The sequence below is a fragment of the Aspergillus chevalieri genome, chromosome 3, assembly GCF_016861735.1.
Source record: "Aspergillus chevalieri M1 DNA, chromosome 3, nearly complete sequence".
Lineage (NCBI taxonomy): Eukaryota > Fungi > Ascomycota > Eurotiomycetes > Eurotiales > Aspergillaceae > Aspergillus > Aspergillus chevalieri.
In genome coordinates this window covers 1,295,840-1,317,175 of record NC_057364.1, presented here as the reverse complement: position 1 = coordinate 1,317,175, position 21,336 = coordinate 1,295,840, and the positions used below count along the sequence as shown (strand labels likewise).

General features: G+C 50.8%; 5 protein-coding genes across 5 annotated transcripts; 3 read left to right on the top strand and 2 right to left on the bottom strand.

Annotated features, from left to right (window-relative positions):
* Window positions 1–258: 258 nt before the first annotated feature.
* ACHE_30478S (putative intracellular protein transport protein (UsoA)) lies at window positions 259–4,195 on the bottom strand (the record flags this gene model as incomplete). Its single annotated transcript, XM_043277101.1, has 6 exons — window positions 259–339; window positions 399–2,993; window positions 3,044–3,504; window positions 3,569–3,764; window positions 3,818–3,868; window positions 3,920–4,195. The coding sequence occupies 6 exons, from the start codon at window positions 4,193–4,195 to the stop codon at window positions 259–261; spliced, it is 3,660 nt and encodes a 1,219-aa protein (XP_043135013.1).
* A 465-nt stretch (window positions 4,196–4,660) lies between these two features.
* On the top strand, window positions 4,661–7,975 carry rat1 (5'->3' exoribonculease Dhp1; the record flags this gene model as incomplete). Its single annotated transcript, XM_043277100.1, has 5 exons — window positions 4,661–4,967; window positions 5,029–5,306; window positions 5,359–5,484; window positions 5,551–7,301; window positions 7,360–7,975. The coding sequence occupies 5 exons, from the start codon at window positions 4,661–4,663 to the stop codon at window positions 7,973–7,975; spliced, it is 3,078 nt and encodes a 1,025-aa protein (XP_043135012.1).
* A 664-nt stretch (window positions 7,976–8,639) lies between these two features.
* On the top strand, window positions 8,640–13,501 carry ACHE_30476A (pentafunctional protein ARO1; the record flags this gene model as incomplete). Its single annotated transcript, XM_043277099.1, has 3 exons — window positions 8,640–13,316; window positions 13,370–13,414; window positions 13,472–13,501. The coding sequence occupies 3 exons, from the start codon at window positions 8,640–8,642 to the stop codon at window positions 13,499–13,501; spliced, it is 4,752 nt and encodes a 1,583-aa protein (XP_043135011.1).
* An 802-nt stretch (window positions 13,502–14,303) lies between these two features.
* Window positions 14,304–16,019, bottom strand: ACHE_30475S (cytochrome P450; the record flags this gene model as incomplete). The annotated part of the gene is made up of 4 exons (XM_043277097.1): window positions 14,304–15,291; window positions 15,357–15,481; window positions 15,539–15,726; window positions 15,788–16,019. The coding sequence occupies 4 exons, from the start codon at window positions 16,017–16,019 to the stop codon at window positions 14,304–14,306; spliced, it is 1,533 nt and encodes a 510-aa protein (XP_043135010.1).
* A 3,407-nt stretch (window positions 16,020–19,426) lies between these two features.
* ACHE_30474A (putative integral membrane protein Pth11-like) lies at window positions 19,427–20,867 on the top strand (the record flags this gene model as incomplete). The annotated part of the gene is made up of 6 exons (XM_043277096.1): window positions 19,427–19,565; window positions 19,624–19,643; window positions 19,710–19,746; window positions 19,825–19,892; window positions 19,949–20,319; window positions 20,378–20,867. 6 exons carry the CDS (start codon window positions 19,427–19,429, stop codon window positions 20,865–20,867), a joined length of 1,125 nt encoding a protein of 374 aa, XP_043135009.1.
* Between the last annotated feature and the right edge of the window lie 469 nt (window positions 20,868–21,336).

Here is a 21,336-nt window from a genome sequence, read left to right as displayed (position 1 = left end):
CACAATAAGAGTCATCCAGCTCCCCCTTCAACATCCTGTCATAGAGCGGAAAGAGCTCTCTTTGCTCCTGGATTCAGCTTATAATATGATAAATACATGGGCTTTAACGGGCAATTACATGACGCTGGATACTTGTAGGTGATATTATGGCAATCGGGGATGGTATTATCCACCTGCATCATCTGTTGACACCTAATTATATCTTTTAGGGACCATGATGACAGCGATTTCGTACAATCGTCCATCTATTCTATACATCTATTCATCATCGTCCTCCTCTTCATCATCGTCATCATCCTCAGCCTCAGACACTTCCTGCCCGAGCTCCTTGAGACGTTTCTAACAAATTCGTAAGCCAAACTGTCACTGAACACATAACACGAATCAGGAAAGCTCACCTTATCTTGCTCCCTCTTCGCCTCCAGATCGCCAAACACAATCAAGAGATCTTCAAGTTCCGATTGTGCAGCCTTCCGCGCTTCTTCCTTCTCCTTAGCTTCCGACTTGGCTTTATCTAGCTCAGACCGCGAGGATTTGCTGGCCTCTTCTGCTTCCTTTATCTGGGTGTTTGCTTTTTCAAGCTGTGCCCGTAGATCCTTGAGTTCTTGGACATTTTTCTTTGCGTCCGCGTCCGCGTCTTCTCCCATCTGCTCTGCCTCCTTGAGTTGCGACTTTGCTTGGTCAAGCTCTTCGCGTAGACTCTCAAGTTCCTTGGCGGTCTTTTCTGCGCCAGCGTCGGCCGTGTCTCCTTTCTGCTCTGCCTCCTTGATCCGGTTGTTTGCTTTATCAAGTTCCGCCCGCAGATCCTGAAGTTCCTTGGCGCTCTTCTTAGCATCGGCATTTGCTGAGCCTCCCTTCTGTTCTGCATCCTTCACCTGGGATTTCGTCTTGTCAAGCTCTGCACGTAGGTCCTTGAATTCTTTAGCGTTCTTCTTGGCATCTGCGTCCGCAGATTTGCTCTTCTGTGAGGCTTCCTCCGCTTGCTTCTTCGCTTTAGCTTCTGTCTCCTCGGCCTTGCGCTCTGCTTCCTCAGCACGCTTCTCTAGCGCGGACAGCTTGGCGGCATATTCGTCGTGGATGGCTTTGGTATCATTCGTGGATTTCTTCTTGGCGTTCTCGAGGTCAGATCGTAAAGAGTCGATCGTAGCTTTCTGGTCTGTGACTTCCTTGTCGTGCTGCTTCTTGAGTGCTTCCATGTCTGACTGGAGATTCTGGATGGCTTTGTCCTTGTCCGCGAGACCGGTAGCATGCTGCTCTTTGGCCTGACCAGCGTCAGACTCCAGTTTCTCGATGGTACCTCTCAAGTCAGCAACCTCGCCTGCATGCTGCTCCTGGGAACTAACGAGGTCGGACTCCAGAGACTGGATCATCTGTTGTAAGTTAGCAACTTCACCAGCTTGTTGTCTGGCTTGCGCAAGATCGGCCTCCAAGGACTTTATCGTCTTCTGCAACTGAGCCACTTCACCCGCCTGTTGTTCCCTGGATTGCGAAAGACCAGACTCCAGAGACTGGATGATCTTTTGCAAACGAGCAGATTCATGAGTCTGCTGTTCCTTGGATCTCGCAATGTCGGACTCGAGCAGATTGATGGTCTCCTGCAGTTCCGCGATTTCAGATTCGTACTGTTGGCCTCTCTTCTCGCGGTCCGCGGAGGTTTCTTTCAACTGGTTGTCCATGGCCCGCAACTGGTCGCCGTGCTGCTTGAGAAGGCCATTTTTCGCCTGGTTGTGTTGTTCTTCCAGCCTCCGTAGCTCTTGCTCGTGGTTCCGCTGCAGTGCCTCGTTTATTTGCTTGATCCGAGCAGTCTCCACGGAACTGGAATCCATCGCCTTCATGAGCTCGGATTGCTCTTGTTCGAGCTTCTGTTTCAGGCTGTGTAGGTCTGCTTCCAGTTTCTGCACTGCTTGGTTCCGTTCTTCCACCTCAGAGCGCAGAGAATCGATCATTTCTCGTGATATTCCCCTTTGGACACCATTCGTGATAACAGAAATTTCCAGATCAGGCTCACGATCGATCGCGCGGAGCAAGCGACTGAAGTTATCTTTGAGGAAATCGATAAATGTCCGGTCAAAGAAGATGTCAGGCATTCCTCCGTCATGCTGTGTTGCGCCCACCGTTTGTGGCAAGACTTCGAAATCGCGGACCAGCGGTGACTCTCTGAATCGAGTGATCTTGTCAATATACGGGTCTCTTCCCATCTGTTCCATCAACAGCTTGTGTAGCGTTTCCCGCGGAATCGGCGAGTCCTTCGAAGAAAATTCGTATATGATACCCAGCAGAATAGTAGAGAGACCAGGCACAAGAACATTCGAGACGCCACGGTGCTTTGTTTCTTGCAGCAGACTTTGGATGCTGCTACCTTCGCCTAGGAAATCGTTGACCACGTCCGGGTCCTCGAAAAGCCACCCGCATAGCAGCATTAGGTATCCCACAGATATTCTTTCATCATCGCCTCGCTGCATGCCCGTAATCAGATGGCCCACGATAGTTTGTACACAAGTGATAACCTCTTCACCACTTTCGGCGTCGCCCTCTGTTACTTTCATGGCCATTGATTTAGCCTCAGCATCCTCGAAAACTAAATGGAACATCAAGACGGAAGCCATCCAAGTCTGGTACAGATCCGCGTTGCCACGGGACTCTGGTGGAGTGAGCAGGACAGACAAGATGTTAGGGATTTCATCTTGACCGCTGAGGTGTCCATCGATTGCTCGTCGCAAAACGTGCTGTCGGATTCCAGAGTGGTTGACAAAGAAGGCTTTTATACATTCGCAAGCGGCAAGACGCGCATCCAATTGCTGAATGGATGCAGGTTCGAGGGTTAACTTGAGTAGAGCTTCAATCACGTTAATTCTCTGGAAGCCATTGACTATGATTTCGCCGTTTGGAGTGCGTTCACTGGTGGGCTCACTTCCCCAGAGGACTTCGACGTCTCCGAACTGTTCTTGCAAACCTGGATTTCCTCGGATCAAATCGGCACACGTTGCCAATGCCTTGAGAAGTCAGCATCTAGCTATTTAAAAGAACGGGAGGATTTTCGAACCTTGGACGTGATATTGACGGTAAACCGCTGACCAAAAGCTAAATTCAACACCTGTTCCATGACACCACTATGCCAAAATGCCATCTGGTTCGCAGGCGTATTAATTCCGCCCTTCGCCAAAAATAATTGGATGATAGCTAATGTGCCCCAGATATTCTTGTCGCGATGTGCGAGGATCCATGGAGACGGTCCATCCTGGTCTTGTTCCTGGTTGACATCGGCAAGAAGTTTCGCCAACCTCTTGACACAGCCTGTTTCCCGGAAGTATGATTGATTCGAGATGTTCAGCTTCAAAAGGTTTGCTAACAAGGCCAGACAGTCTGCTACGACTTCCGAACCATGTGTTAATGCTCCCTCCGCTTCGATTAAGGAGAATAGTGTTTCAAAGGTATTTTCGAAGGCGACTAGTTTCTGAAGTTCTTCGGAGGACGGCGTCAATGCGATAAGCAAAACTAGGGCTTCTGTAGGCAGACATCCATTAGCAACTGTATACAAACGTATCTAGAAGCGTCGCAGCTAGCATACCATTGCGAACAGGTTCGCGCACATCATTCAGAGCGCTAACTAGCCTCGGGATCCCCAGTGGCGCGGTGAATATACATTCCTGAGTTCTATCGGGTCGCGCACTTGAGATGAGGGAGATCAACTGTAGGGAATATAGGCGGGAGTAGAAATCGTTCGTCTCGAGGAGGTCAAGGAGTGTCGTAATGTTATCTTGTCGCTTTCATCCTGTTAGCCAAGCGATGCCCGGTCCGGTCCTTAGGAGGTACGTACTTGCGTAAACTCATCGGCGAGCCAAAGAGCTATCTCGTCCGACGCTTCGGGCTAAAACAAGTCAGTACATCGTCTCGACACTGACCACTGGTGGAAACAGACACTGCTCTCATCTGGAGAAAACAAATTCAACAACGTCTCCAAGACCACCTTAACCGTGTCCACATCTTCTTGGTCATTCCGGAGGCTGCTGATCAAGGGTCGAAGCGACTCCGACGCAACAGAAGCCGGGTAGATCTTTGCAAAGCTCCTCAATCCTAGTATCGCAGCTCGTCGGTCCTCGAGTAATGTGACGCTCTGGAGCCTACTGCTCAGCGTGTTGATTGTGTCCGTTGCCGTTTGTTTGGCCGGCGCTTGCGATTCGAGTATTCGGAACATCGCAGCTGGTAGCTCGTACTTTCATGGTCAGCGCCGGCCGCGGGCGTAGCAATTGTTGGTCATCGAACCCGAAAAGGGATTTTGTCTGTGGTTAACGTGGGAGGTTGAGAGTATTGAAGCTGGTGGGCTGTTAACACTGTTGTTGTCTTCAACTCCACGCCAAGAGTTCCTGATCCGGAGCCGCCACGGAAAACCATCAAATCTTATCGCAGAGTCTTCAACAACCTCTCTCTTTCTTCACTCCAACACTTGATTGAGTGCGCCGTGTTTTGCATCACGGTGTTTTTCTTATTTTGCATTTCTTATTCAATCTTTTCCTACATATCTACGTCCCCTGTTTCCCTGTGTCCTACGCGACTGGCGCAACGCGGTGAATCGGAATTTGCGGACGGACATTCGATCGAAACGACCCATGGCATTTCTCGTCTGAATTATCAACGTTAAATCCCCTTTCGCATCGACATCATGGGTGTACCGGCGCTGTTCAGATGGCTCTCTAACAAGTACCCCAAGATTATCTCGTCCGTGATCGAACACCTCCCCTATGAGGTGCATGGAGAAGAGATCCCGGTGGACACAACAGGCCCGAATCCCAATGGAGAAGAGATGGACAATCTATATCTGGACATGAATGGTATCGTCCATCCATGTACTCATCCAGAGGGAAAGCCGCCGCCGGCCAACGAGCAGGAGATGATGTTGGAGATTTTCAAGTACACTGATCGGGTGGTGAACATGGTTCGCCCAAGGAAGGTTCTGATGATTGCTGTTGGTATGTTTTCTTAATAAAAAATCTGTCGCGTATCTCGTACTTATTGGCTTCCTTCGAATAGATGGTGTCGCTCCCCGTGCAAAGATGAACCAGCAGCGTGCTCGTCGATTCCGTTCCGCGCAGGAGGCCAAAGAGGCAGACGAGAAGAAGCAGGAGTTCCAGAAAATGCTCGCGAAACAGAACGCCGGCAAGGGTGATTATGCGCTCGAGGAGGAAGTCATTAAGAAGACATGGGATAGTAATGTCATTACGCCCGGAACTCCGTTCATGGATATCCTCGCTGCAGCTCTGCGCTACTGGATTGCCTACAAGTTGAACACGGATCCCGCTTGGGAGAAGGTGTGTATTCCTTATTCCTAAATTACTACGCGTGCAGCGCTGATTTTTTCAGCTCAAAATTATCATTTCCGATGCTACTGTGCCAGGAGAAGGAGAGCATAAGATCATGGAATTTGTTCGATCCCAACGGGCGGCTCCTGAACATGACCCTAACACTCGCCACGTTATATATGGTCTGGTGAGTTAGTCCATGGTTGATGATCGTTCAATTGGTCCGACAACTACTGACTTCGTATCTTCTTAGGATGCGGACTTGATTATGCTGGGTCTCGCTACCCACGAGCCTCATTTCCGGGTTTTGCGTGAAGATGTATTCTTCCAAGAGTCCAAGCCGAGGACTTGCCACCTTTGCGGTCAACCGGGCCACAAAGCTGAAGAGTGCAGAGGCCAAGCAAAGGAGAAAAACGGTGAATTTGATGAGAAAGAAAAAGGCAATTCACTCAAGCCATTCATCTGGCTCAATGTCTCTATCCTTCGGGAATACCTTGCTGCGGAGCTGTATGTCCCCCAACAGGGTTTTCCCTTTGACCTTGAACGAGCACTGGATGACTGGGTGTTCATGTGTTTCTTCGTCGGAAACGATTTCCTTCCGCATCTCCCATCACTAGACATTCGCGAGAATGGAATCGATACGCTCATAGCAATTTGGCGCGATAACATCCCCGCTATGGGTGGCTATCTGACTGAAGATGGTCACGTTGATTTCAGGAAAGCGCAGCTCATTATGCAAGGTCTTGCCAAACAGGAAGACGCCATTTTCCGTCGTCGCCGACAGGCTGAGGAGCGAAAGGCTGCAAATGAAAAGAGGCGGAAACAAGAGGCTGAGGAGCGTTCAAGGAAAAAGAGGAAGAGCTCACCTAGTTACGATTCTTCCAACCGGTCTCGAGGGGGTGGAGATGCGGCACCTCCGAATGGCCTGGAACTCATTACACCTGCGCGAGGAGAGCTGACGAGGGAGGCAAGAGAACTAACCCACAACATGGTGGTCAATCGCGGCGCGGTATACAAGGCCAATATGGCCAACAAGAGCGCCGCAGCAGTCCTCAAGAGCAAGCTTATGGGCGGCGCGCAAGAAACCCCGGCCGAAACTTCCGAGGAGGCCACATCAAACGGCGAAGAAATTTCCAATGGCGCGGAACCGACATCTCCATCAGTCCTCGGGAAGAGGAAGGCTGGCGAGGAAGAACAAGAAGCAGGAGCGGAGACACCAAGCAAAGCCGCAGAGCAGCCCAAGGATGATGGGCTACCGCCCGATACTGTCCGACTATGGGAGCCAGGTTATGCTGATCGCTACTATGAACAAAAGTTCGGGGTCAACCCTGAAGACAAGGCATTCCGCCGCAAAGTGGCCAGATCGTATGCGGAAGGTCTAGCCTGGGTACTGCTATATTATTTCCAAGGATGCCCGTCCTGGACTTGGTATTACCCTTACCACTATGCGCCGTTTGCAGCCGACTTTGACGACATCGCCGACATGGAAACATCGTTCGACAAGGGAACGCCCTTTAAACCATTTGAACAATTGATGGGAGTCCTCCCGGCTTCCTCCAACCACGCTATCCCGAAGATCTTCCACGACCTCATGAGCGACCCTAATAGTGAGATTATCGACTTTTATCCAGAGGATTTTGCGGTGGACTTGAACGGCAAAAAGTTTGCCTGGCAGGGTGTGGTACTACTCCCATTCATTGACGAAAATCGTTTACTCGCTGCCATGGAAAAGAGATATCCTCTTCTATCCGAGGATGAGAAAATCCGGAACACCATGGGTCATGATGTTCTCCTGTTGTCGGATGGCCACCCCTTGTATCAGGACTTGGTTGCGAACTTTTACTCGAAGAAGCCGGGCCCTGAAAAGTTCAAGCTGAACATGCGTTCCAGTGAGGGGTTGGCTGGAAAGGTCGAGCGCAATGAGTCTTATATCCCACACAGCGCTTTGGTCTCGGACTTGGAGCAATATGGCATGCCGAGTTTGGACCAAGATCGATCTCTAACGTAAGTTTAACAACATTCTCTCTCCTAACCATAAACCTGTCTTAACTTCTTGGTATAGGGTCAACTATGAAATTCCTAAGTCGACGCACATCCACAAATCGATGCTCCTCCGGGGTGTCAAATTTCCACCACCGGCGCTGGACAATGCGGACATCCAAGCTGTCAAGTCCAGGGCGCAACACTCAGGCCGTTCGTTTGGCGGCGCGCCATTCCGCGGCGGCGGTCGAGGCGGTCGTATGGATTATGGGTCGTCCCACCGACCAAACCCATTTGCGGCGCATCTTGATCCCAGCTTTGTACCCCCACCCGCTGGAATGCCGTCTATGCCGATGCCTTCGGGCTGGGTTCCCCCGGTTCCTGGTGCAGGGAACTTTTCTAGAGGGCCGCCTCCGCCTCCCCGTGGAGGATCCAACTCTTACTACCCGCCTTACGGCGGAGCACCTCAACAAGGTTACCCACCACAGGGATACGGCCAGTATGACTATTACGGCAGACAAAACCAGGGATATGGAAATATCTATGGCCAGAACGGAAGACAGTCTGGCTACGGCGGTGGTGACTACAGAGGAGGTGGAGGTTACCGAGGAGACAGAGGGGGATATCGTGGTCCGCCTCGCGGTGGACGTGATCACTTTCCTTCTAGGGGTTCCGGTGGTGGTTATGGTCGCTATTAAGGATCTCTTCCATCAACAAAGTATCTCAAAGATTGTGATCAAAACCGGGTATGGGTACGGAACGGAGTTAGGCGGTTTGTTTCTTACTCAAAGAAAAGAGGGACATCCTTGGGATAACTGTTTAGTTTCTTGTTTATACATGTAATCCTATGGAAATGAATCTGAATCTGGCATCTACATAGTCTCATTCTCTCTCAACTGTAAAATAGAACACGTGCCGTTCACGTGCCGTGACGGGCCGACCATTTGCCGAAGGACGACATCGGAGCGGGCAGTTTTGAGTCACCACGAAGAGAGAAGTTGAAAAGCCTCCTTTTCAGCTCGCATCGCCGCTGGGGAAGCGCATTGGGTCAATTGAGTCCTTCTTTCAGCTTGCTCTTGAGTCAGTCCTCCTCCATTCACATAGTTACCGCCAATTACTCAGCTAACATATAAAGTTATCTTTCAGGCCCCTCCCCCGCGCATTCCTTTCATTCTGGTCTGATCGCCTGTTTCTTTGTCTGCAGGTGAGATCAGTCGCAGCAGACGCCATTGAAGTCAAGCGAAACTGTGCACGCCGCAGAATGAACTAGAATTACGATACCGTTTCACGCAGAGTCCTCTTTTCTACCTATCGTGCCCCTCCATCACGACTGTACCTCAGCACCCCACTACATCTTCCGCAATGAGCGAGCCTACCAAGATCAGCATTCTCGGTAAGGAGAGCATCATCGCTGATTTTGGGATTTGGCGCAATTATGTCGCCAAGGACCTGATCAGTGGATGCCCGTCTACGACCTACGTCCTTATCACCGACACAAACATCGGATCCATCTACACCCCCGGTTTCCAGAAGTCCTTCGAACAAGCGGCTGCTGGCAATACTTCGTCCCCCCGTCTCCTGATATACTATGCTCCCCCGGGTGAAGTTTCGAAGTCTCGACAGACAAAGGCGGATATCGAAGATTGGATGTTGAGTCAGAGCCCACCATGTGGCAGAGACACGGTTGTTATCGCATTGGGAGGAGGAGTTATTGGAGACTTGACGGGATTTGTGGCTGCGACTTACATGCGTGGTGTCCGCTATGCTCAGGTCCCCACAACGCTTCTCGCCATGGTCGACTCGTCGATTGGAGGAAAGACTGCGATTGATACCCCTCTGGGCAAGAATTTGATTGGTTCGATCTGGCAGCCTTCCAGAATCTACATTGATCTGGAGTTCCTCGAGACGCTTCCTGTGAGAGAATTCATCAACGGAATGGCGGAGGTTATCAAGACTGCGGCCATCTCGAGCGAGGAGGAATTCACGGCCTTGGAGAATAATGCAGAGGTGATTTTGAACGCTATTCGCAATGAGGTGAAGCCGGGCCAGTCCCGATTCGAAGGCATCCAAGACATCCTTAAGGCAAGAATTCTGGCATCTGCACGTCACAAGGCCTACGTCGTTTCCGCGGACGAGCGCGAGGGCGGTCTTCGGAACCTGCTAAACTGGGGCCACTCCATCGGTCATGCCATCGAGGCAATTCTCACCCCTCAGGTTCTCCATGGAGAGTGTGTCGCAATTGGTATGGTCAAGGAAGCTGAACTTGCCAGACATGTCGGTGTTCTAAAGGGTGTTGCTGTGGCTCGTATTGTCAAGTGCATTGCCGCATACGGCTTGCCTACTTCTCTGAAGGACGCACGGATTAGGAAGATGACTGCCGGCAAGCACTGCTCGGTTGAGCAGCTGCTCTTCAACATGGCCCTTGACAAGAAGAACGACGGTCCCAAGAAGAAGGTAGTCTTGCTGTCGGCTATCGGTCGAACTCATGAACCACAAGCTAGCGTCGTGTCGAACGAGGAAATTGGTGTTGTCCTTGCTCCCAGTGTCGAAGTGCAACCGGGTGTCACACCCGCACTCAATGTCACCTGCGCACCTCCAGGGTCAAAGAGTATCTCGAACAGAGCTCTCGTTCTCGCCGCTCTCGCCTCCGGCACTTGCCGTGTCAAGAACCTTTTGCACTCTGATGACACCGAGGTCATGCTGAACGCCCTGGAGCGTCTTGGTGCCGCTACCTTCTCTTGGGAGGACGAAGGCGAGGTCCTCGTGGTGAACGGTAAGGGAGGAAACCTGGAAGCCAGCCCATCACCGCTCTACCTTGGCAATGCTGGTACGGCTTCAAGATTCCTTACCTCCGTTGCAACCCTTGCCAATGCAACCACTGCGGACTCGAGCATCCTCACCGGAAACAACCGCATGAAGCAACGGCCCATTGGCGATCTCGTCGACGCTCTTACAACAAACGGTGCCGGGATTGAGTACCAGGAGAAGAAGGGCAGTCTTCCTCTAAAGATTGCCGCGTCTGGCGGATTCGCTGGTGGCCCTATTAACCTGGCCGCTAAGGTCTCCTCTCAGTACGTTTCGTCGTTGCTTATGTGTGCGCCGTACGCCAAGGAGCCAGTGACCCTCAGGCTCGTCGGCGGTAAGCCGATCTCCCAGCCGTACATTGACATGACGACTGCCATGATGAGATCGTTCGGTATCGATGTGCAAAAGTCCACGACGGAAGAGCACACCTACCACATCCCTCAGGGCCGTTATGTCAACCCTGCTGAATACATTGTGGAAAGCGATGCCAGTTCTGCGACCTACCCCTTGTCCATTGCGGCGATCACTGGAACTACTTGTACCGTGCCTAACATTGGTTCTAAGTCCCTACAGGGTGACGCCCGCTTTGCCGTTGATGTGTTGCGCCCCATGGGTTGCACCGTTGAGCAGACTGATACCTCGACTACCGTCACCGGTGTGCCTGGTGGTGCCTTGAAGCCTCTGCCCAACGTGGACATGGAGCCCATGACTGATGCCTTCCTCACTGCCTCTGTCCTCGCAGCAGTCGCGCAAGGCGACAATCCGAACCACACCACTCGTATTTACGGAATTGCGAACCAGCGTGTGAAGGAATGCAACCGAATCCAGGCTATGAAGGATGAGCTCGCCAAGTTCGGAGTCGTCTGCCGGGAACATGATGACGGTCTTGAGATCGACGGCGTTAATCGCTCCACCCTTCGTCAGCCTGCTGGTGGTATTTTTTGCTACGATGACCACCGTGTTGCCTTCAGCTTCAGCGTTCTGTCCCTCGTGGCCCCTCAGTCGACTCTTATCCTGGAGAGAGAATGCGTTGGTAAGACCTGGCCCGGCTGGTGGGATACCTTGAGACAACTGTTCGCAGTCAGACTCGTAGGTAAGGAGCTGACGGAAGCCGAATCCCCGGCTCTTACTCGTGCTGAAAAGGCGAGCGCCTCGGTCTACATTATCGGTATGCGCGGGGCTGGAAAGACGACTACTGGACATTGGGTCGCTCAAACATTAAACCGTCCCTTCGTCGACCTTGACACCGAGCTTGAAACCTCCGAGGGCATTACGATTCCTGACATGATCAAGCAGCGCGGCTGGCAAGGATTCCGGGATGCTGAGCTCAACCTTTTGCAGAGAACGATGAAAGAACGCGCTACCGGCTACGTCTTCGCATGTGGTGGAGGCATCGTCGAGATTCCTGAGGCCCGTAAGCTGCTCACTGACTACCACAAGGGCAAGGGAAATGTCCTACTGGTTATGCGCGATATCAAACAGGTCATGGACTTCCTGTCGATCGACCAGACCCGCCCGGCCTACGTTGAGGATATGATGGGTGTGTGGCTGCGCCGTAAGCCTTGGTTCCAGGAATGCAGTAACATTCAGTACTACAGCCAGCACTCGGGTTCGGGGGCCCTTGCTCTCCCGTCTGAGGATTTCAAGCGCTTCTTACACGTTGTCACTGGACAGTTGGACAACCTCAGTGTCATGAAGAAGAAGAAGGAGTCTTTCTTCGTTTCGCTGACCTTGCCCGACTTGCGTTCTTCGGGTGATATTCTGAGCCAAGTTAGCATCGGGTCCGATGCGGTAGAGTTGCGAGTCGATCTGTTGAAGGACCCATCGTCAGACAGCGACATTCCTTCCGTTGACTACGTCGCGGAGCAAGTGTCTTTCCTCCGTAGTCGCATCTCTCTTCCTCTGATTTTCACCATTCGGACACAGAGCCAGGGCGGTCGCTTCCCCGACGATGCTCACGACGCCGCAATGCAGTTGTACAAGCTTGCACTCAGATCTGGCAGTGAGTTTGTGGATCTTGAAATCGCCTTCCCTGATGAGATGCTCCGTGCTGTAACCGAGATGAAGGGCCACTCCAAGATCATCGCCTCGCACCACGACCCCAAGGGTGAACTCTCGTGGGCCAACATGTCCTGGATGAAGTTCTACAACCGGGCGCTGGAATACGGTGACGTGATCAAGCTGGTTGGCGTGGCCAAGAACCTCGACGACAACACATCCCTCCGCAAGTTCAAGACATGGGCCGAGGAGGCTCATGATGTGCCTTTGATCGCAATCAACATGGGCGACAATGGCCAGCTGAGCCGCATCCTTAACGGCTTCATGACTCCCGTATCTCACCCTGCTCTTCCCTTCAAGGCTGCGCCTGGTCAACTCTCTGCAACTGAAATCCGCCGAGGTCTGTCGCTGATGGGCGAGATCAAGGCGAAGAAATTTGCTGTGTTCGGAAGCCCCGTTTCCGCTTCTCGCTCGCCAGTCCTCCACAACACACTTTTCAAGTACATGGGTCTTCCACACGAGTATGGCCGATTGGAGACTACGAACGTCGAGGACGTAAAGGACTTCATCCGGTCGCCAGACTTCGGAGGTGCATCGGTCACCATCCCCTTGAAGCTGGACATCATGCCGCTACTTGACGAGGTCGCCGAAGCAGCCGAGATCATCGGTGCTGTGAACACCATCGTCCCGGTTCCCAACGGCGAAGGCAAGCCCGCCCGCCTGGTTGGTTACAACACCGACTGGCAGGGCATGCAGCTGTCCCTCCGCAACGCTGGCGTTGGCAATGCCGCCGGACTCGCGAGTGCTGCTGTCGTTGGTGGTGGTGGTACCGCTCGCGCAGCCATCTACGCTCTTCACCAGATGGGCTACTCCCCCATCTACATCTTCGGCCGCTCCCCCGCCAAGCTGGAGAGCATGGTGTCCACCTTCCCCACTAGCTACAACATCCGCGTCGTCGAGGACATCTCGAAACTGGATACCGTCCCGGACGTCGCTATCGGAACCATCCCTGGCGACAAGCCAATCGACCCTGCCATGCGCGAGAACCTCTGCCATCTGTTCGACCGCACGGAGCAGGTAGACCCGGACCGCGTCAAGTCCATCGACAAGTCGCCGCGGGTGTTGCTAGAGATGGCGTACAAGCCTGCAGTGACGCCGTTGATGCAGCTTGCTAGTGACTCCGGTTGGGAAACTGTGCCTGGATTGGAGGTGTTGGTTGGACAGGGGGTTTTCCAGGTGAGTGCATCTCTTTGACCGCGTAATGAGAAATTAGCTAACGCGATGACCAGTTCAAACACTGGACCGACATTTCTCCCCCGTATAACGACGCAAGGGTATGCATCCAGATGACAAATTTCTGTTCTTTCTTTCAGTGACTAACAGGTTGACAGGATGCTGTGCTTGGAAACTCCTCGTCATAAACATCAGCCAGCCCTATTAAAGACGACGCCATTTTCTTACTAAGATTTTCGGGTACATTTTGGATTTGAAAAGTTGTGATTGTACATGTCTTTAAGCTTACGACATATTTTCTGGAATTGAATATTTCTTCCATTTTCCACCCCGACGGCACATCACATCTCGTATAAGTACACCATAACCAACAGAGCCCTACGCATACACGTAAATCGTAGGTAAATCATCGATCGGACGAGTCTACGCATGACCCCTCCATGTCTCCTTACATATCCGTCCATCTCTATTCATCGATAGACAAACGACCAAAGCAATTACAAGTAACAGTTGCCTCGTCGGCAAATTTTACCTTTCCCAAGAATCAGAACATAAGCAAAAGTACATACATGCAATGCACCTCGCAAATCAAATTCTATGAAAATAGAAACCGAGTCAAAGCATGAGAAACACTGTCCGCAGCTCCTGCTCGTTTGCTTGCCTGTACAAGTATGTGCATTGATCACATGCACCGCCGAAGGATTGTGCGAAAAGTACGCTTTTGGCTGCGCTGGCCGAGGATACGGCATACGGATGCAAGCCCCGGGCCAAGACCGTGCGAGGTGGGAGAAGCAATATGTTGCGCTTTTGTGGTTTAGGGGTGATGCTTGTATGTACTGTACTTGGATATGGATGAGTTCAGAATGGTTGTTGTTTGTATTTACCGGATATCCCTGTGCTATGTGCTTGTGTATATATGTACTGCGAAAAAATGGAATAAAAAAAGTAGAAACAAAAAGAGAAAAGAAAAGACGCAAGAAAAAAGCAAATTCAAGGCCGCTTGGAAATATTCAACCAAACATCCTTCCAAAACCCAACACCCCCCTTAACACAGAACTGCGGCGCAGGCTTATCCTGCGGGACCTCAAGGTCGTATTTCCGGAAGAACTGCAATGGCCCCTTATACAACTCCATCGTCGCGATATCCTTGCCCAGACAAATCCGCGATCCATACCCAAAGCCGAAGTTGTATTTGTTGTACAGCTTCGCCCGCTCGGGATCCAACCATCTCTCAGGCTTGAATTCCTCCGCGTCCTCGCCGTACAGCTCCGGGTCGCGTTGGACTAGGTACGGGTTGCACGAGATCTCGTTACCAGGGGCCACGAACTTGCCGTAGAGATCGAGACCGGGTTCGGAGACATAGCGCGGGAAGATGTTCGGTGCAGAGGGGCAGAGACGCATGGCTTCCTTGACACAAGCGACGTAGAAGGGAAGGTGCTCGACGACTTCATTGTGCTGCGGAATAGCAGAGAGGAGGTTCTTATCGTCTGCGTCGTCGATCTCGCGCATCATGCGCTTGAAGGACTCTGGGCTCTTGAGCAGGTACTGGACCATTGCCTGGAATGCTGTTCCTGTGGTGTCGGCGCCGGCGAGAAGGACAAGGAGGACCTCTGCACGGATGTATTCCATGTCGAGGGGCTTGTCGTCTTCGGTGCGGGCTTCGAGGAAGGTTTGGAGGAGGTCGACGCGGGTGATTTTCTTGCCGTCTTCGATGTCCTTTAGGCGTTGGTCGATGAGGCTATCGCGAAAGCGCATGAGGACGCCAATTCCGGAGTCGTCGGCGGGTGTGGCGACGAGGTATTTCTTGAGGAAGGTGGATTTCATCCAGTTGGTGAAGGGGTAGAGGCGCGCGAGGAGGCCGAAGGCTGGCAGGCCGTCGTGGAAACCTTGGATGAGACCGCCGATATCCTTGCCTTGTTCAATGAAGCCAAAGGGGGCGCCAAATCCGATTTCGCTAATAATGTCGTAGACCAGGTATCTAGCAGCGAATGATTGTTAGTCTGCATTCTATACATGATCATCTCAGGCCAACGAAGCACTTACACTGCCCACCACGAAAAGTCAAAGGTAGCACCAGTCTTAGCAAAGTTTTCCTTGAGTTTACCATCCCATTGCGCAATTCGTGCATCCACCAATGGCTCCATCTTTTTCATGTTGGTGAAGCTGTACTGCACAATGTCAGTTTCCGGGCATCTTTCAGATAAGTCTTGCAGTGTAGAACTTACAGGACCAGCAACATGCTTCCTGAACATAGCATGAGTCTTGTGGCCTCTCATATTGAACAAACTCTCCGACTCTCCAAAACTTCCGGTGATATAATGGCTGGTCTTGTCGGCGTGGCGGTGGTAGATCTCGGGGAGCTTCTTGGGGTCGTTGACCAGCAGCATTGTAGGAGTGATGCGCACAACGGGCCCTGCAAATAGCGCGAGCAATTAGCCAGTGTTAGAGATAGTAGAATCAGAACTACTACATACCATATTTCTTCGTCAGCGCATATACAGTAGGCACCTCAGTCTCCTTCAGGTTGTGCCATGCTATCCAGAGCCGAGTGACACTTCCCCAGAACGGGCCAGGGAAGGCAGACAAAGAGTGGAAGAAACGGTAGTAGACGACCTGATAAGCAATTCGAAGCGCAACATATGCGAGCAGTCCCAGGATGACCTTGGCCACCGTGATCTGGGACAAGACAGCCTGACCGAAGCTCATGGTGTCGACAGAGAAGTCACCGCAAGGCAAAGAAAGTTGGTGAAGGAAGAAAAACAATAGTATGGTACGAAGGATCGAGGACCAATGGAAATAAAAGGGATTGGTCATAAATATGATTGTCTTGAAGCCCCGTACGATTGGTGGTTACGACTCAGTCCCAGCTAGGGCAACGGAGTCAATGACCACATTTGCTGATTCGTTGCTCCTAATGTCGTTGGCAATCCTAGTAGAACTCTATACCCGGGACAGAAAAGGCAGCCTCGCATCGGTACTCGTTAAGAGTACGTATCATGACTGACCCTCCTTTCTAGCCAATGCCGGTTCGGAGTTCGCCCACTATTTCTTCTACCCTGTGTTCTGTACAGCTCTCATGGTAGGCAACTAATTGTAATTGGTCTCAACTCGAGCCATTCGCTGGCCGATGAGTGGTGGTTCAGAAAGGTCTACATAGTGTACTCCGTAGAGAGCAACGGGACATGGACCGTTGCCTCGTGGAGACAGGTGCCATTTGAATGCACTGTGATAATCACTTGTCACTTGTCTCGGGCCAGAACCGGTCGAAGGACAAATTTCCGTAGGCAGTATGGATCGCCTGACAGATGGATCCAGAGGACCACCCGGACCGGATTCCCCCTAATTCCCACAGGATCAAATTATTATTGAGATACGAGGGGAACGAAGAGAAGTGGAGTGGGAAGCTGGGCGGATTGGAGAACAGGAAAAATCAACCGGCTAAGCTCCACAAGCAATAAGTACGATGCATTGAAGGAGGCCGGATATGTAATAGGATTGTGTCCCGTTATTAATATTGACTGCGGCAAGCATTATTTCAGCATTCCTTTGAATATTTTCTGCACATATGTGGCTTTGTCAGGGAGAATCCGTAACTAACTATGCCCGTATTATTATTGATTTCTTTTCTTATTATTACTCCCGTACTCACGGGGTAAAAGCCGGGATTTTCTCAATTAACTCATTTATCCTCAACATGACAGCTGTTGCTCCACGTCGCTGAAATCTATCCCGGTCTGACAGGTAGTTTCCGGGTTGTAGTCTCAACTGTCGTATTCGGTGGATGGCGGTAAATTCCCTGACATCGGGAAAGACAGATAACAACTCACTTCAGCCGCAATCGAAGAAATTGTGACCTGTTCATGCACATAGCAAACTCCTGTTCTTGGGTGTCCCGGCTCAACGAACGGTCCATCGGTTCTTTGTCAACATCGCTCGACTCGTCCGAGAGAACCAAGATCCGGCGCGAAAAAGTAAAAGGAGAAAAAAAAAGATAGCAACCAGGGTTGCTTCTATTCTTGTCTTCATAAAATATGCAAGATAGACAACGGAGCAGAGCATGGAAGACTCTGCTTTTCCCCTAAGTAGTTAACGGGATTTCCCGGTTAACAATTGATTTGTTAATAACATGGCAGCATGGATCTTGAGACGACTAACATTAGTCCGTCGTTAGATATTGCCGTTAGTCCGGGTGTCAGCCCGTCCCGCTTGGTTAATCTAGAAAATCCTGGGTCCATTTCCGATCGGTTTGGTCCGTGTGCATCCTTCGGATGATGGTCCATCACACTGCAAGTTTCTCTGCTTGATGGCGACAGCATGTACAAGTGGCATTGAAAGTGTCGCACAGGTGCTTGGAGTAATAGAGAGACGGGCTGCTATATCTACCGGAATATCTGGCAGGGCTGCGGTTGGCTTTGGAGAAGTTATTAACGTCACGAGTCAGTCGGCCTCACTTGACTCTCCTGACTCCCATAAAAATCTTCAATGGCGGCACAGCAGTTTCAGCCCCTGAAAAATGCCGTTGGAGAAATTTCGGCTTATCAATATGTAAGCTGAAGTTGGCAAACATCCATGCACCGCAATTCAAGGCCACAGTAAAGCAGAACTAACAGGAGCTTTGTCCAATGCAAATCATCTTCCCTTTCTGTTTAAAGCGGGCTTTGGTCGCTGCACTCCGAAGGCACGATTTTATTATGCACTCCGTATTCTGATTTAGCATCGTGATCTAAGGCGATAGTTGGTCGAATTTCGCACGGCCGTGCCCACTCGTTTGCCATCTCAAATAAAATACAAATGCGAGGCTGGCGACGACGATCGTGGGGCTAGGCCGGAATTGCGACTAGACAATGATAATGTTTTTGAGCCAGTTGTTGGCAGCGGAACTCAGTAGGCTAAAGGAGACCATGCAAAGGATTTTCAGCTACCGTTCTCGGGAATCGAGATGAAGAAACGCCAACGCAACTGCTTGAGCTAAAATCTGTCATGTCGATTACAAGTCGATTCTCTTCCTGCGATGAGATCTGTACAAACCATACGGAATCTATACCTCCAGGCTGGGATGAACCTGGTTCACCAGTTGTATCCCAGTTCTTGCTTGCAGGTCGCATCCATTCCTGCTGTGGTCCCGGCAAGCAATACAGAGGCAAAATGTCCCATGGTGGACATCCGGACTCCTCTGACACAGAAGGAATGGAATATAGGCCCCCATGTGTCCTGGGGGAGTCAGAAATCCGCGGATCCGGTTTCAAGCATCAGGTTCCGCGGCCTCGACCGCTATTGGAACATAAGACAACGTCGTTTTACTCGTCAGTGGTCTTTGCAGCGAAGGATTCAATATGGGTCTCGCCTAGATAGCTGTGGATACGGTGCAGAATCCGTCTCAGGTCACGACCAGTCAAATCATTCTCTTTGTTTTCCCCGGTCAAATCTCCGGGATCCTGGATGGCGAGAAGGGACAAGAGAACCGGGCCACTTTCGAGAAGCGAATTGCCCCATTTGCCCCCCATTCAACCTCATAAAGTACTCTGTAGGAACAATAGACTTGTGAGGAATACGAACGATGCCATGCGATCATAACGGCCACACGCTAGGCCAGTTAGTAGGTATCAGAATTGTAAATCAAGCACCTGAACAGGGTACCGGTGAATGATACTGAACAAATTCCGGTGCTTTGGAATTACCTGTTCAGTAGCGCATGCACGGCATATCATTTCCTTTTTTTTTCCTTTTTTCCTGTTTAACTTCGGATGTGTGTATTTGTACTTTAGATGCTGGCAATGTCGGTGCGAAGTGGACCAAGATAGGGCCTTTCTAGCCGGAAACACGCAGGGTATACATCCGATCAAGATTCCCACCATACTATAGTTCCTTTTCACTCCCTTCCTGTCTTCTCCTCCCCAGATTTGTTGCTGTTTTTGGTCCGTTATTTCATTTATAGAGTATTCTCCCGTAAAGCGTTCCCATCCCGAGTCCCAACCTAACCACAGCGAAGAATGTGAAGTCGGTCCCTTGCAAGTCAAAGTCCAGCCCACACAGAGAACGAAAGAAAGGGATAGTATATCGACATAATTTATTGCACGATATTTTCGCTCCTCATCTGAGAGGTATCCTTCGCCATGGTGTCCAGTGTGGAAGAATCGCAGGCCCCAGTGCTTGTTGGGATCTCGATTGGGTTCGCGGTATTGACCTTCCTCGTTATCTCTCTCCGTCTATTTGCCCGAGTATATGTTCTGGGGAAGATGAGTGTGGATGACTGTATGTCTGTTCTGAGAGCGGCTGTCTTGGGATCTGAATTACTGACATTCTTCGTTAGACTTGATTATTTTGGCTTGTGTGAGTTCCTGTCAACCACGCTTTAGTCAAGGGGACCTGTTGAAACTAACCTAATGAACTATTCAGCTTTTGGCATGGGCTTTCATTGCAGCCACCATAGTTTGTAAGTTTCTATATTTTTCCCTGGTGGTAGGACGTGGGGAAATGGACAAGGAAAGAAAGAGAGGCTGATAAGGCGCAGGTGTCAAGTACGGAATGGGAAAACACGTGGACGATGTCGACCCAAACAATTTAATGACATATGCTTTCGTATGGCTTCATTTTCCTTTCTTTTCAAGTTGTTTCTTTTTGCTGACTACTTGCAGACTGTCTGGTTGAGTTCGATGTTCTACCTGGCCTGTCTGGGCTTCGTCAAGACCTCCGTGCTATGGTTCTATACTCGACTTGGTGATCGCTATCTCACTCGCTTGTCCTATACCATGTTCGGGGTTGTCACGGCGCAGGCTCTGGCCAACGTCCTAACAGCTGCATTTCAATGCCAACCTGTGGCCAAGGCCTGGGCGACCACCTTACCCGGTCATTGCGTCGACATCAACGTCTTCTATCTCTGCAATGCTGCTCTTAACATCTTTACCGATGTTCTGACCTACACGTTGCCTATCAAAGTTATCTTCAACCTTCAGATTCCGCGGAAGCAGAAGATCGCGCTTGTCTTTACCCTTTCGCTTGGTTTATTGTAAGTACTCCGTACATGTCTGGCACCCCATACGCGAACTGCTCTAACGCAATCCCAGCGCCTGTGTCTCGTCCATTATTCGAATCACCTACATCCCAGCCATGTTGACCTCCCCCGACTCTACCTACGTGATTAGCGGTGCCATGTACTGGTCTGTCATCGAAACCAACGTCGGAATCTTCGCCGCCTCCATCCCCTCCTTCAAAGCAATTGCCTCTCGCTTCCTTCCCCGCATCATCGGCGAATACAGCGGTCAGAGGAAATACGGGCCGTGGTCAAACAGCGAAGAACAAGGTCGACGCTACGGGTATGGCTCGAACTTTTCGAAAGTTCGCGACCCGCATGCTATCACTTTGGGCACAATGGCTGGGGACGATCAAGATTATGGGGCACAGGTTCACACGGCATACCAAAGCAACTCGAGCGAGGAGCGGATGATCATTCCTGAGGGGAAGATTCTCGCTCAGACGCATATCTCGACCAATGTGGAGGTTCAGCGGGATGATTCGGATAATCTGTCGTTTGACCACGGGCGTCGTCCGTCCTAGGGTATGTTTTGGATGACTGTCGTTGAATAACCCAATGCTAATAATCAATCCCTAGACTTCTAGCGTGCGTGCTGCATTCTCTTTTTATGAACATTTTGATCATATGCATGAGACCATCAGACTATCTCAGCGCTGGCGTCGAGACTCGATGGTATCTCCATTCATTGTTTCCGAAGTACACTGCGGAAACCATTGCATATCATTTCGGGTTTTTACAACACTTTTGACCGATGGAATTTTGCATTTTACGAGAAATATATGCCCTTCTTTTTCATGATCGATACAAATCAGGCTATCGGGCAGTCTGACGCTAGTATCATCATTCATATTCATCTGTCATTCTCTTAATCCATTCATTTCATTTGTCAATTTTACAGGAACTTACCATTTTTGAGAGCTTTACATGTATTTAATATCAGAAGAGATATCGCCAGCAGCGACTGGCATTTGTGATAACGCAACATTTTTC